Consider the following 16,814-nt stretch of genomic DNA (forward strand, 5'->3'; position numbering starts at 1 on the left):
CTGAACTAAGTATTACTAATGAAAGATGATATACTTTAAGTTTCAATAACTTTTTAAATTATTTTTATTTTATTGATGAGAGGGGTGGGGGGAGAGAGAGAAACATCAATTTGTTGTTCCACTTATTGATGCGTTCATTGGTTGCTTCTTGTATGTGCCCTGACCAGGGATCAAACCTGCAATCTTGGCACATCAGGATGACACTCTATAAACCAAATGAGCTACCCCACCAGGGCCTAATAACTTTTTGACATTAAGATATATCATTACCCAGAAACACTGCTGGAGACTGCTCATACAGAAAAATTTTGATTTCTCATAGCATGGCTAAAATCTATGGCAAGCTAGGGCTTTCTATTAAAAATGGATGATGAAATGAAATAAAATAAACATTATTTGGTATCCAATTCAATACAGAAGTCACCCTTGTGAAAAAAAGAAATGTGGCCCTGGCTGATGTGGCTTGGTTGGTTGCAGAATCGTCTTGTGAACTGAAAGGCTGTGGGTTTGATCCCTGAAAGGGACACATGCCTGAATTGCAGGTTCAAACCCCAGTCAAGAGTGCAGGACGCAACCATTTGATGTTTCTCTCACACTGACGTTTCTTTCTCTCTCCCCCCTTCTCTCTAAAAGTAATGGAAAAAAAAAAGTCCTCGGGTAAGGATTAAAACAAAAACAGAATGTAAATAATAGTACTGTAGCAATTTTGAGTCCTTTCTGATTCACAATTTAAGTATACAATTCAGTGATTTTTAGCATAACCACAAGGTTATGCAACCATCACCACTATCTTATTCCAAAATATTTTTTCTTATTATTCTTTATCCTCACCAGAGGAGATGCTGATATTTCTTTTTTTTAGTGAGAGGGGAAGGGAGGAAGAGAGAGACATTTCAATGCCAAGAGACACATCCTTCTGTTGCCTCTCCTATGCATCCCAACCGCAACCGCAACCTAGGCGTGGGCTATAACTAGGAATCGAAGCCACAACCTTTCGGTTTATAGGATGACTCTCAAACCAACTGAGACATGCTGGCCAGAGCTAAAAACATTTTCACCAAACTTAAAATGAAGTCTGTACTCATAAGCAGTCACTCCTTTAGCCCCTTTCCCTCAACCATTAGCACCATTAATTCACTTCATCTCTATGGATTTGCCTGTTCTGGACATTTCATGAATGGGATCATGATATGTGGCCTTTTGGTTCTGTTTTTTTCCACAACTTGATGATAAATACAAGTATTATGTTATCTGCATATAGCTCTAGTTTTATTTCTTCCCTTCTAATCCAAATTCTTGTCTCTCACTCTCCCTTTTATTTTCCCTAATTGGCCTGGCTGGAACCTCCAGTACAATGAACAGAAGTGGTAAAAGCAGACATCCTTGTCTTGTTTCTGAATTAAGGGTAATGTTTTCAGTCTTTGTCCATTTGGTAGGTTAGCTCTGAGTTTTTCATGGATGCCCTTTATCGGACTGAGTAAATTCCTTTCCAATCCTAGTTTGTTGAGTGTTTTTTTAATCATGAAAGGGTTTTGTCAAATGGTTTTTCTGCATTGGTTGAAATGTTCAATTCCGCCCTCTTTATTGTATTAATATGGTGTACCTCACTGATTGCTTTTTTAAAAAATATATATTTAATTTATTTTTAGAAAGAGGGGAAGGGTAGAGAGGGAGAGAAACATCAATGTGCCAGAGAAACATGGATCAGCTGCCTCTGGCATACCCCTAACCAGGGACCTGGCAGGCAAGTGCCCTGACTGGAAATTGAACCCGGGACCTCTCAGTTTACGGGACAACACCCAACAACAGGGCTCACTGATTGCTTTTTATATGTTTAATCCACTTTACTTTCCTGGAACAAATTCTATTTGGTTATGGTATATAATCATTTTTATATGTTGTTGGATTAGATTTGCTAGTATCTTATTGAGTATTCTTGCATCTGTATTCACAAAGGATAGTGGCTTATAGATTTCTTGTGATGTCTGTCTGGTTTTGGCATCAGGGTAATACTGGCCTCAGATAACCAGTTAACCAGTTGGAAAGTGTTGCTGCCTCTTCCACTTTTTAGAAAAGTTTATTAAGTATCACTGTAATTCATTTTGTCTTTAAATGTTAGGTAGAATTCACCAGGGAAGCCATCTAGTTCTGGGATCTTCTTCATGGGAATTTCTTATTTTAATTACTCATTCAACTTGTTATTGGTTTATTCAGATTTTCTTTTTTTTTGAGAGTATTGATAACTTACATCTTTTTAGAAATTTGTCAGTTTCACCTAGGTTATCTAATTTCTTGGTATAAAAATGTTCACAGTAGTCCCTTAAAATAGTTTTCTTCTATAAGGTTGATAGTAATGTTCCTTCTTTCATTCCTGATTTTAATACTTTGAGTTTTCTACTTCTCGGTCTATCTAGAAGTAAAAAATTAAGTGACTGACTTGCTTTTAAAAAATTACTCAATATTGCTTTTACATAGCAAAACAGGCATTTCCAAGGTCAGGTTGGGACACAGGAAAGGGCAACTGTAAAGAGCAGTAGGATGCAGTGCTAGAGTTCTCTTTGGGAGCGCAACCCTGAAACCAAAGAAATCTACTTCATTCCCTGCATTATTTTAATGTTATTATTTCTGAATTAAATAATAGTATGGTAAACTCTTGCCCCGTGCTTAACCTCTGTAATTCTAAATCCCACAAGCTCCATGAGAACAGGTACCCTGATCTGTCCTGTTTACCAATGTATCTTCAAAGCAAAATTCAGTCTCTTGTATGATGGGATGGTATAAATATTAAATATTCAGAGGTAAAAGCTACTTATCTTGACCCAGTCTCTCAACATCTAGCCAAGGGACAGTCTGTCAGGTGAGTAAATATCAAACACTATAATGAGAAATTCATGTCAAGAAATTCAGGAGGTATAAGCAATTAGTCCTGTAAAAGAGCATATTTTTAAGTAAATTTAGTGTGGAACTTGCTTACAATACAATACTTAGGGAAAAAGTTTTAATGCACATTTATATGGCTTCAGAATCCATGTTCTTTATATTGAACTACACAATCCCTATCTTCTTAGGTTTATTCTACTTTGTGGAGACAAACATATAACTATCAGAGAGCTTGACTAATATCTTTCAACATCTAAATTCTGCAACCAGAGACATATTCTACATACGTCAAGCAATTTTCTGATTGATTGGCTTCTATGTGTAAATATCTCCTGGGAGAATCATCCCACCCACATGCCAACAATATAATTTGGTCTCTGTAGCATTTCTATTTCTGTAAATTGACGTTGAGTTTGTCACTCTGTGAGTTGGTTAATACAATTAAGTGTCCCCCACCAAGAGCAATCAACCCCCCACCCCCCATAACTGAGTGTATGAACAACCAAGGCTGAGGAATACAGTGAGAGGCCTCTTGGTGTCACAGCCAATTCCTAGGGACACCACTCTCAACTCTCAGTCCACTTAATCACTTCAAGAGAGTCCCCAAATTGCACTGCAAGGTATAGTCACCTATCATATGAATGCGTGAAATCTTATTTGGCCTTCATAATCCGAGGGAATGACATCTTAAATTAACAAGAGTAACATACAATTGCAACTCTGTCAACACAGAACTAGACACCCACCATCCTTGATGGGTTACATCCAGAAGTGACCAGGCACTACAGAGACTGGAGCCACAGCAGTAGCAGGATTCATGAAAGAAATACTGATTTCTGCAACTGAAGGCACAATCCAATTCCAGAGTTACCCCAGTCAAATCACAAATTATCCCATCAGCTTCCTCATTTGTAAAACAGGTACTTGTCTTTTTAGTATCATCTCACCATTCTCACAGTGTTAAGAAAACAAACGGATCTGCTCGAATCTCCTTCTATCTGCCTATGCAGAAAGTGAGTGATCCAGGTTCCAATGCTGGCCCTACATCCTTGGTGTGGCACCTATGAAACCCTGAACAAGACATGCAGGGTCCATAAAAGGGATTCAATCTCTTTAAACATAAAATTTTTTTTTTAAATTCTTCTACACATGAAAATATTTAAAAGGTCAAATGTGAAATAAAGTATTTCAAATAAAGGAGGAGGAACAGAAAGACACAGACAATTGTTATTCTTTATAATAACCTTGTCAAGACTTGACAACTAAGCTCCTCAAGAGGTAAGTTCAAACCAAAAACTATGAAAGAAAATTTTCAACTCTTCAACACATTTTCCTGTGAGAACTGGAATGCTTCCCATTTAGTCAGATAAGCTCTAAATTAATTCACATTCTGCTTTTCACAAGGATTCTCTCAATCTAGCCTCCATGACTATGTGGAGTGGGATGAACAGTGAATCTTGGGTGAGTGGAGTGAACTTGCAAGTTATCAAAAACTCTGATATACAAGATGCAAATGATCTAAAGAACCAGCCTCTACAAGCGCCATTGCCAACAAACTACCATCCAGTTTTCAAAGTATCTAAGTAGAACTTATCCCCTCAATTTCTGTATTGATAAGTAAGGCAAGCACTTTTATTTTCAGCTCACCTGTGAGGAAATAGGGGTTCAGAAGTTACCTGACTTGTCTATCCTATCAGCAGCATTGTGGGGTACGACCAGTGCCTAAGGTTCATAATTCCCAATCTGGTACTAATCCTGTGATCTAGACATTATTGTTTACCTGGCACTGTCCGTCCTCTGAGACCCTCCAGCTCTCGCTCTGCGTGAAGCAGTCCTCCTCCTCCTGGCTCTCACTGGCCCCACACTGTGGTCTGAAGGTGGTCTCAGGAATTCTAACATGCCATGAAGTCTCTGTAGCCCATTAATGAAGCTGCTCACTGACTCCAATGAAGCCACTGGAGTGGTGTGGTTAGTATCAGATCCCTGCCTATTCTCCTCTGAAGCTCCTGGATTGATGTTCTCCACATTCTCTTCTCCCAAGGGCTCCACTTCCTCTGTCAGGTCAATGGACGCCTGCGGAACAGGCTGTAGCAGGTGAGGTTCCCCTCGGCTGTTGACCACTTCAGCAGGAGCAGGCTGTAGCAGGGGAGGTTCCTCTTGGCTGCTGACCACTTCAACAGGAGCAGGCTGGAGCAGGGGAGGTTCGCCCTGGCTACTGAGCACTTCAGCCGAAGCAAGCTGGAGCAGGGGTGGTTCCTCTTGGCTGCTGACCACTTCAGCCAGAGCAGGCTGTTCTGTAGAATTATGATCTAACTGCACTTGAAGATCATATTCCATTGCTTCGTGAGCCATCACTGAGGAAGCAATATTTGTAAAAAGTATTAGTAAAAGAGATAAAACATGTCATGTAGCTAATATAATCATATCTAGTTTTTTAAAATTCCTATTTGAAATCATTCTTGGCAAAACTGAGAAGACTTTAGTTACTTAAGGCAGAGGTGTTTTGGTAATCACCCACTTTTTAAAATCCGTATTGATCACTTAGAACCAGTATGTCCAGTTTGCCCTTTGAAAACATGAAGTCATTTGAACATAGTACTATCTTCTAAAATAAAAATAAGGGGATTGAACTATTGGATCTGAAAGTGATCTCCCACCTCTTTCAGTTCTTTGTCATGACCTGAATTTACCAAAACAAATGCACATAATGCTATATTTAAGTTTAGTAAACAATATTCATCTTTCACAGCACCAGGTTACAGAAGATAAAGAGAAAGAACACTTGCAAAATTACTAAAGTAGAAATTTACCTAATTTCTCCAAAAAGGGGAAGCAACCTTTATTTACTTCATCCTTTTCATTATTTGTTTCCCATCTCTAATTCCATTTAACAAATATTTTTTAAGCACTGTTATGTGGTCAGACACCCCACAGATGAGACTGATATGATCCTGCCTAACAGTCTACGTTCTAGCAAATGGGAAAACAAATAAAGGTGAAAATGAGACACTGTGATATATTTGGTTTTGAGAGTGGAAGGCAAGAAACAGCATTTCAGACAGAACAGTGAAGGAAGACCTCTTGGAAAAAATAAAACAAAACTGAGCCGAGATTAAAAGAAGCTGGCCATGGATCGGATCTCCGGCCAAGATGGAGGCGTAGAGAGACATGCTGCGTCTCCCTCCACAACTAAGAAGAAATACAACTACCTCAAAACTAGAAACAACCGGAAGTTCCAGAAAATCAAAGTGCATGGAAGTCCAACAAACAAAGATATAAAGAAGAAATACTCATCCAGGCGGTAGGAGGGGCAGAGCCAGGGCAGAGAGGACACAGTGTGGTGGTGGCAGCAGCGGCAACAGCAGCAGGCCGGCGGAAAGTGCAGTTACACGTTTTAAAAAGTCAGGAGGGACACCTAGGGAGTGTTCCCAGCTCCTCACCAGACTGCGCAGCTCACTGTCCCAGCACTGGGGAAAATCAAGCTTCATTGCTTCTGACTGTACAGACCAAGTGGGGTTTGGGGCGGAGGCAGAAACTGCCGGTCTCTCAGCAGAGAGACCCCCACGGTCCTAGAACGTTCGCAGACCCACCCACTCTGGGAGCAACGGCCAGGGCAGCAGCTAGAGGGGCGCCAATCTGGTGCAGAAGTGGGTGAGGTGTCTGGAAAAGGGGCGAGAGCTGGGCAAGCATCATTGTTCCCTCTCGGACCCCTCCCACATATACAGCGCCACAACGTGGTGAAACAGGTTGCCCATTACTGACAAACACCTAAGGCTCCACCCCTAACAACATAGTAGGAGCAACAGCGCTCCCTGGAGCACGGAAGCAAACACACACAGGAGACCTCCGGCCAAGATGGAGGCCTAGACTGACACACTCCGTCTCCCTCCACAACTAAGAAGGAATACAACTACTGCAAAACCAGAGATAACCAGAAGTTCCAGAAAATAAATGGAAGTCCAACGTATGAAGTTATAAAGACATGGTGCTCATCTGGACAGGTAGGAGGGGCGAAGCCAGGGAGGAGAGGTCAAGCTGTGCTGTCCACAGCAGCAGCAGTGACAGAGGCAGGACAGCGGTAAGCACAGACACCTATATTTAAGGGGAGGCGAGAAGAGCCTGGGGAGCACCCCCGGCTGCAGACCACACCTGTCAGCTTGTGATTCCAAAGCCGGGGAAGGCAGACCTCCATTGCATTGGACTGCGAGACCCGGAGGGGGTGGGGATGGAAGAGGAGGCTCCTGGTCTCTCAGTGGAGAGTGAACGGCAGGAATCCATCTTGGACCCCCACCCCCGCAGAAAGGGCCACAGCGCGGTGAGACAAGTCGCCCCTTTGTGAGGAGTGCACGGGGCTCCGCCCCTATAGTGTAGGAGGTGTGACAGCCCTGCCTAGGAAACAAAGGTAAACACAAAATGGTCAGGATGGCACAGATCATGATAGAGATCCCGGTGACAGAGCTGACCAGACAGCAAATATCTACTCTAATGAAGCAGCAGATAGGAAATCTCTCTGAGGCACAGTTCAGAGCTTCGGTTATACAAATGCTTACAGACCTAACAGCAGATCTTAAACAAGACAGGGAAGGAATGAAGGCTAGACCTGCTGAAATGAACAAAAACATATCAAAGTAGTGGTGAGGGCAATAAAACCAGGGATCAAATCAACAAATTAGAACATAGGGAAGGAACAAACAGTCAACCAGTGCAGAAAGAGGAAACGAGAAGTGAGGAATATGAGGAGAGGCTCTGAAACTTACGGGACAACATCCAAATCATAGGGTTACCAGAAGGTGAAGAAGTACAACTAGAAATTGAAAAATTATGTGAAAAAACAATGAAGCAGAACTTCCCTTACTTGGGGAAGGAAATAGATTTACAGGTCCAGGAAGCACAGAGAGTTAAAAAAAAACTGGACCCAGGGAGAACCACACCAAGACACATTATAATCAAAATGTCAAAAATTAAGGATAAAGAGAGAATCTTAAAGGCAGCAAGAGAGAAGAGAATTACATACAAAGGTGTCCCAATAAGACTATCAGCTGATTTCTCAAAAGAAACTCTGCAGGCAAGAAATATCCAAAGGAATGAAAAGCAAAAACCTACAACCACGATTACTCTATCCAGTGAAGCTGTCATTCAGAATAGAAGGGCAGAGAAAGTGCTTCCAGGACAAAGTAAAACTGAAGGAGTTCATCAGATCCAAACCACTGTTACATGGAATGTTAAAGGGACTTGTTTAGGAGACGGAGGATCAAAACTATGAACATTAAAATGAAAACTGTATCACAACAACAACAGAAGCTAGGGAATTGAAACAAAGGCAGACTAAGTAGGCACCAAGAGTGGAAAAAGAATTATAGGTACTGGGAACATTTTGCAGGGAGGTCAGTGGGGAAGGGGGAAGGGAGAAAGGGAGGGAGATGGTACAGGAATTAGGAAGCATAGTAGGAGGGAGTGGAGTAGACAGGAAGATGTTGAGAAGAACTATATGCATAACCAATGGGCATGGACTAAGGGGATGGAGACAAGTGGAGGGAGGGGGGTCACTGGGTGGAGGGGAACAAAGGGAAAAGAAATTGGGACAACTGTAATAGCATAAACAATAAAGCATATTAAAAAAATATTTATGGATCATAAAAAAAAATAAAGGTGGCCATGTTAAGAGCCAAGGAAGTTTCAGAAGTAAATCAGTACACAGGTCCCTGATGAGCATGGATTTGGTGCACTTGAGAAACCTCCAGACCAGTGTCATAAGTATAGGAAGGAAGAGCAGACAGTATGGGATGAGGATGGTAAGGCAGGACACTATCACTAAGGCCCTGGTAAGGAGTTTCTCCTGTGTTAGGAAAGGACTATAGGGGAGGGAGCAAGAGTGCAAGTAAGGTGCCCAGTTTATAGGCTGCTGCAGAGTGTAAATTAGTGGACCAGAGTGGCAGCAGTGGAGATGGAAAGCAGTACACAGCTTTGAGAATCCTCAGCACAGACGTGCTTCTTAAAATCATGGGAGAGATTAAATAAGGAATAGAAGAAAAAGCAGGCCAAGGACTAAAACTAGATACTAACATTAAAAGAATAAGAGTTACAGAAAGAGAACCCAGAAACAAGACTATAAAGTAGGAGGAAACCTGGGACAATGGGGTATCTTAAAAGAATGTTTCCAAGTGTGTCGATTGCTAATGAGGGGAAAGGCAGCCATTAGATTTAGCAATGCAAAAAGGACAGATAACCTAGAAAAGCAGTTTCCCCAAAATGATGGGATCAGAGACCAGACTGGATAGAGTAAATGGAGGGAATTCTGATAAACAGAGTGGATGAGCCACATGTATATTCTCTCTCTAGTCAATCCTGAAAACCCATGAACATGAATATGACTACCCTCCCCTCAAAAAAAAAAAGCATTATAAAAAGGACAAATCATAAAGCCAAAGCAAGCACTAACAGGATATAAGATATATAAATCAGCGTTTTGGACTGATAACTGGTAACTACGTGATAGAGGTGAAAAGATGAAACTCAAGTGCCTGCAAAGGGACGGCATTGTGTGCTCTTAAAAAGCAAGCTGATTCCCACTGAGGGGACTGTAGAAACCAAGTACCACAGAAGACAGTGTTGAAGGATGGAGCTGAAAAGACTGGTTGAAAGCCTTTAATAGTTAACCTATCTCCCAGGATACACAAACCTCCTCATCCTATGCTGCAGGAAAAGTGGAGGCTTAAGGGCAGCATGAGGGACAGAATGGTGCAACCACTACGGAAAACATATGAAGGCTCCTCAAGAAATTAAAAATGGGAACTGCCTTATCACCCAGGGGTCCCACTTATGGGCATACATCTGAAGAAACCCAAAACACTGATTCAAAAGAATACCACACCCGTATGTTCACTGCAGCACTATTTACAATAGCCAAGATATAAAAGCTACCCAACTGCGCATTAATAGATGAGTAGGAAGAAAAGCTGCGGTACATATATACAAAATGGAATATTACTCGGCCATAAAAAGAATGAAATTTTACCATTTGTGACAGCATAGATGGACCTAGAGGGTATTATGCTAAGTGAAATAAGTCAGTCACAGAAAGACATATATCATATGCTTTTACTTATATGTGGACTCTAAAGAACAAAATAAATGAACAAAATTGAAACAGAATCAACAGATACAAAGAACAGACTGGTGGGGGGGGGACTTGGGAGAGTGAGTGAAAAATGTGAAGTGATTAAGAAGTACAAATTGGTCGTTATATAAGTCACGGGGATGTACAGGGAATATAGCCAATAATATTGTAGTAACTATGCATGGTGCCAGGTGGGTACTGGAAATATCGAGGGAAGCCCATTGCAAAATATATAACTGTCTAACCACTATGCTGTACAACTGAAACTAATACAGCAGTGAAAATAAGGCGTTAAGTGAAAGTCTACAAATTGAATAGTGTGACAAACTTCTGATCCTTTCACCCAGCCTCTCCACCTACACAAATCCAGGGCACTATACTCTGGTTTATGTACATTCCCTATGCCCCAAGGCAGGAGGTTAGAGAATTGTTCTCTAAAGAAAACCAGCTCAAGAAAAAAAGACATATTAATCCCGATAGATGTGAATCCCCCATGAAAATGGGTGGGTTTCTCTCTGTCCCTATATCTAACAGTAGAAGCCCACTGAATGAAAAGGTTCAGCTACTCATACAGGGTTCCAATCAGGTTTCTGGAGGTCTCCCCTTAAAAAAAATAAACGAAGAACCAAGGATCAAATGACATATGATGAAAGCCTCCAAGACAAGGGAGACCAAAGCAGAAAAGCAGAAGAAACTTGGAGGGAAGAAAGACAATGCAAGAAACAAAAAATTTCCAAACTTACAAGAATGCTAGGGGAAAAAGGGACAAATCATAAGGGCCCCTGAAATGAAAAATGATAAGCAAAATAAAAAAAAATTAATATAAGGAATGGAAGATGAAGTGGAGGAACGCTTCTAGAAAGCAGAATGAAAAGATGGCCAATTAAGACAATAATGAAATTAAAAGATCAATCCAGGATATCTGATTAACTGAAGTACCAGAAAGAACTCAGAAAATGAAGAACAAAGTAAAGAAAACCTTGAGTCAAGATAGAACCATAAGCTCTCTTCCAACTAAGAACCTCAACACAGTAACATTTCCTCAAAAATTATAAACAATGAGGGGGGCGGAGGCAGGTTGCAAACATATCCACTAGAATTCCATTTTAGGACACTTAAAACCATGCAAAGCCATGCTATTATCTGGACTTAACAACACCAAATTCGGGGGGCGGGGGGGGTGTACAAGGGCAGAAGAAGCTTCAACTGTATTTACAGTATTTTTATTTCTTAATATAACGGAAGTGCCCTGGCCAATGTGGCTCAGTTGGTTGGAGCGTCATAAACCAAAAGGTCCCACGTTCAATTCTCAGCCAGGGCTCATACCTGGGTTGTGGATTCAATCCCCAGTTGGGTCGTGAGACAACCAATCGATCACGTTTCTCTCCTCTTCTCCCTCCCTCCCATCCCCTCTCTCTAAAAATCAATGAGCATGTCCAGGGATGAGGATTTTAAAAAAAGAAAAAGAAGCAATTATAGCAAAAGGTAAAGTCCAAAATTTGTTAGATCTGGATGGTGAATGCACAAGTCTTTCAAAAATTATTCTCTGTACTTTTCAGTATAGTTAAATATTAAAAAATGATTTTTTCCCCCATCATATGCCAGTTCTGATTAGAGAGCAACCAATTCTGATCAGAACAGGAAAACCCAGAGCTGAATCCATCAACTTCATCACTTTTATCTTCCACAAATCAAGTACATAGCAGATACTAAATGACTACTGAATTGTTCACCATACACCTAAGGGGAAAAAAAACAAAAACCCCAACAACTAAGAAGGTATCAGCACCTAATATACACAACTACGGACATTGCAAAGACACAGAACATTTTCATCCTGGCACTAAAGTTCCATGGTACAGTGCAGTTCCGGGGCAAAGCTTCCCCACCAGTCAGGAAATGCAGAGCCCTCCAGCCCCTGGGGTAACCAGGGGGTGCCTAGAGCAGCAATTTTCAACCTGTTTCATCTCACGGCACATAAACTAATTACTCAAAATTTACGGCACACCAATTAGGTATTGCATGTTCTAAAAATTCTTGCCGCACTCCGGTTGAAAAATCGCTGGCTGAGAGCAGGTCACCCCCAGCCTTGGGTAACCTTGTCCTTGATTTTCTATCTGTGCTATGAGAGTTGGAGCTTCAAAGGTTAACCTCCCACTAGTCATCTGACCAAGCTTTGTTACTTAAGGTTTCAGTCAATGGCCACAACAAGCTGGTACCCGGGCATCCAATTAATAAGAGGCGGTATTAGGTAGTCAGGCCTACTTCGGCTCAAATCCTTGCTCCGTCAGTACCACCTGTTGCACCTTAGGTGGGTTTCCTAGTCTGTTTCACAAGTTCTCCTTAAAAAGGGGATAACAAAAGTATGTCCGTCGCAGTGTTGCTGTGAGTTAAAGCAGGGTTAAAATTAAAATTAGTTAACTCGTAAGGGATGCAACTAACCGGCGCTCAAAGGGAGAACAGTTATTTGCAAATGAAGAGTTCGAGGGTCTGCTCCCGGGAGAGCGGCTGGGGAACCTAGCGATTCCAGCCAGCGACGAAATCACCTACCGCGGCGGTGAAATCCTCTTCCAACTTCCGGGATCACCCGAACTTCCTGTCTTCCCCACCCCCCCCATCCCCCACCCCCCACCCCCCATCCCGACCTCCGGCCTCGCAGAAACACAAGAGCACGAGTCCGGGTGCTTCAGCCCTGATTATTGAGGCCGCTCAGAACGGCTGAGCGCGGGCTACTACTGGGGCGTCCAGGGCCCGCGTCCAGGGTCCAGGGCCCGGGAAGTTATCCCGGGGCCAGAAGCGCAAAGCCTGGGTAGAGGTAATCGCCCTCCTCACCTGGAGCCGGAAGAACGCTAGCCCACCGCAGGAAGCTTCCGTTTCTTCAGCAAAACCGTCGTCTTACCATGGACTCCAAACGCTTGTTTCCAGCAGCTCAAGCTACCCGCCTGAGTCGCGGCTGCGAGTTGCTCCTATTGGACAGGTTTCCCAGCCATCGACCAATACTCTCTCTTCTTCTTCCTTTGGGTGCTGCTGACTGAAAGAGCGGCGCCTTCATTGGCTAGTTCTAGTCAAATTGACTAGGCAGGATCGCGCGCGAGTACGCCTCGTTCCGTTGGTAAAAAGCTACTGTCAATCACCTTGAGTTCAGCCCCCAAAACCGGAGAGCGGAAGGAGGGATTTACCGCTGTTCATTTGAACTTTCCGGCGGAAGAAAAATTATGAGGAAAAGATTTATCGGTGCTGACATCCCGTGAGACCCTGTCCCTGTCTCCTCCCCACGGATGAAGGTGCCAGAAGAACAAGAGCAGGATGTTTTAAGAAGCTAGACTGCCAACTACAAAGTGGCCAACGGCCCATAAGGCTCACAGGGGCCCCTTCTTAAACCTCCCTTATAAAAACTCCACTTCCCTCTGTTAGGGATAAAGAAACCAGTGAGACTCAAACCAGTAGGGGATACTTAACAGATGCATCATGGAAAAGGGGCGAGGAAGTGTCATTCCACAGTTCATCACACACATCTCTGGGATCAAAAGGAGGAAGATTGTCATCACCAAACAGAGAAATGGGAAGATGTAGCTGGATAACTTTGCAAATAAGTTGGAGATAGACCTATAATCAGATTCGTTCGGCAGCCGTCCGTCTCGAGAGACGATGGTGTAGCTTCTTAAGAGTCTATCTGCACCGCCGAGAATGGCTGTGCAGTCCGACTCGGGAGTGACACGGTATCTGTCTCCTCCCGTGTTGAATCGACATCTTGTGATGACGCTGGAGTGTCCTCTCCAGTGAAGCTGAAGCTACAGAGCCTGGGCAGGGTGATATGGAGGGTCTGCTGTTGCCCATGCAGCAGACCCCCCCTCTCTTCGCAGCTGAAGGGTCCAAGGGAAAGACGGAGTCGATACAGCTTGGCTTCAGGTGCGCCGCAGGAGTTGCCGGTGTTGACTACAACGTCAAACCGCCTTAGGGACTCCGGCTCCGGATTTTCTGTCGGGGTTTACTCCCTTAGCCTTTCCCCTGAAGAGGTATGCCGCAAGGCAGCGGAGGTTTTTTGGAGTCAGAGTTTTCCTTCTCTGTATAATCAGATTACCCTTAATTAATCACACCCTGAGTTAAGTAGTTAATCATGTCAGATTGTGAACCCAGATTAACCAGTAATGGAGAAACGGGGGAGAAGGAGAGGGAAGGGGGGGAGCTAATTGCATTAGGAAGGGGGAGCTAATCGCATGACTATAAAACCAGTTTTCTTCGTGCGCACATTCTCCTGGCTGGTGGTGCGCCCAACTCTGCAGATTCATGAATAAATGCCTCGCTTTTGCTGCTCAAGTCCTGTGTCCCGATTTTTATTGTGAGCATTTCTCACACCTCCAAGTTAGTCGAAGTCGTGACTACCCTCGGTGGGTCTCCCTTCTTGCTTACCCCCAATAAATCTCTGCTTCTTAGCTCACTGTGTCTTACTGGTTATCTGAGCGACTCCATTCCTACAGGTATATTATGAAACTAAGATGCAAATATTAAAACCGTCGCTTCTGCTGGTTCGCTCTCTTTAGTAAAGGAGCTATCTTTATCCAAAAGTTGGTAGCTAATCCAATAATTTCAAAATATTGCTCCCAGAAGTCAGAGCCTATAAGGAGACCTGGGACAATCCCATTCACGCATACACACACACACACACACACACACACACACACACACACAAAGAATTAACTTAGACCAGCAGTTCTCAACCTTGTGGGTCGCGACCCCTTTGGGGGTCGAATGACCCTTTCACAGGGGTCGCCTAAGACCATCGGAAAACACATATATAATTACATATTGTTTTTGTGATTAATCACTATGCTTAATTATGCTCAACTTGTAACAATGAAAATACATCCTCCATATCAGATATTTACGATTCATAACAGTAGCAAAATTAGAGTTATGAAGTAGCAACGAAAATAATTTTATGGTTGGGGGTCACCACAACATGAGGAACTGTATTAAAGGGTTGCGGCATTAGGAAGGTTGAGAACCACTGACTTAGATAATCTCTTAAGTCCCAAACCACTGCAATAAATTGCCTGGGACTAAACTATTGTCACATCACTTAACAGTAAGTATTTTTCAAGCATCTCCCTGAAAGATGAAATCTCGCTAAAATCTAAACCTCGGCCCAAACCACACTGCCAAAATTTTATTTACTAAGGTGCCAGTTTGCAGTGGAATCGGTAGCAGAGGAGATCATAAAAAATGGAAAATCGTAGCTAATTGAAATAATGACTTTTCAATATTTTTCTCCTCCAAAACTGTCACCAAAACCAGCATTAGCTTTTGTAATTTTTCCCCTTTTCTTGCTGTAGGTACTGAGCTTTACCATGGCTAATATGAGGAGAAAGGGATTTTCTTTTGTAAACACATATGTTATGGAGTTTGGGTGATTCTCACTGTTATATAAGTACTGCATGTTCAATGCAAAACAATTAGAAATTTTTTTTAATTAGAAAATTATAGAAGCAAAAAAAATTGTCTCCATCCAGATTAGTCATTATTAACTTTGTTTAAAATATTCATCTATCTAAATTCAGATATAGATGGGATCCTGTTTCAGTCTTTAAATATATCTGAGTGGCTTTTCATGTACATTGTCAAACACCGAATATTCTTTGAAAAATGTTTAAATGAAAAATTAATAGGTAATATATCCTATGGAAAAAGAAATTTGGACAATACAAAGGGCTGCTTAGTGAAATGTATACAGAATGTTTCTATAATAGATGGTTCTGAAAGTATATTCATTCATGATCCACTTAATGGCCATGTTTAGAGAAAGAGAATCAACAAAGCCTTGTCTCCAACTTCCAAAAGTTATATATAGTTAGAAGGAAAAGTGTTTGTTGTGCTCCTTTTAGGGGTGAAATTCACATCTTTAGGGATAGTTACTTAAATCCAACCTTCCTATTGGCTTGTGGAACCTAAGATGATTCATTTCATGTGAATCCTGAGAAAGAATGTATCTGCCGAGATAGATTCTCATAGTCAACCAAGGGCCCAAATTTTATAATAAGAGCTGAGTTGCTATTTGTTGACAGGGGCTTTGCATGTACTCTGTATACCAAGAAAAGCATCCTACACTATGCTCTGTTTAGATTCTCCTATAAGGGATTCCTAAGACCTGCCCTGTCCAGTCAGAACGGTTCCATGATGACCAATCAGGAGTGAAAGGGAGTGATTATAAAGGAGCTCGAGAAAACTTCAGGAGTTGATAGATATGTTCATTGTCTTGATTGTGGTGGTGTATATGTACATCAAAACATCAAATTGCATGCTTTAAACGTGTATAGTATATTATGTGACACTTATAACTCAAAAATGGTGTTAAAAATCAGAATTGTGGGACAGGAGTGAGGAGAAGGATTGATGGTATGGGCATAATAGAACTTCCCAGAGTCATGATAATGTTCATTATCTTGATGAAGTTTGGGTTATTCACATGTATGCATTTGTCAAAATTCATTGAGTGGTACATTTAAGACTTGGGCATTTCACAACATGAAAATTTACCTGATTATCCCCCAAACCTCCCTGTAAACAAATATTAAACAAGTTTAATATAAATGCTGAAGTGTTTTGCAATGACATGCACCGATGTTTGAAATTTTCAAATCCATAAAAAATTACGATGGATTAATGGATTGATACAGTCACAGATAGATGGGTAAGTATGTGGTCAACTAAATAGAGTAAATTATTAGTCATAGATTTAGGTGGTGGGAGTACAGAATATAATTCTACTGATTTTTCTGTGTATTTGAAAATTTTAAAAAATAAATGGCAAGGAAAAATT

General features: G+C 41.8%; 1 protein-coding gene across 1 annotated transcript in view; it reads right to left on the bottom strand.

Annotated features, from left to right (window-relative positions):
- RFWD3 (ring finger and WD repeat domain 3) overlaps positions 1-12,841 on the bottom strand; it is a 40,084-nt gene extending 27,243 nt beyond the window's left edge. The window contains exons 1-2 of the mRNA XM_090260487.1: positions 12,830-12,841; positions 4,661-5,234 (exon numbers count right to left, since the gene is read on the bottom strand). Of these exons, the coding sequence (XP_090116613.1) occupies positions 4,661-5,232 (572 nt within the window). The 5' untranslated portion in view covers positions 5,233-5,234; positions 12,830-12,841. The remainder of the gene's footprint in view (positions 1-4,660; positions 5,235-12,829) is intronic.
- Positions 12,842-16,814: the final 3,973 nt, after the last annotated feature.

The sequence above is a fragment of the Furipterus horrens genome, unplaced genomic scaffold (assembly GCF_987537825.1).
Source record: "Furipterus horrens unplaced genomic scaffold, mFurHor1.1.pri manual_scaffold_13, whole genome shotgun sequence".
NCBI classification, from domain to species: Eukaryota; Metazoa; Chordata; class Mammalia; order Chiroptera; family Furipteridae; genus Furipterus; species Furipterus horrens.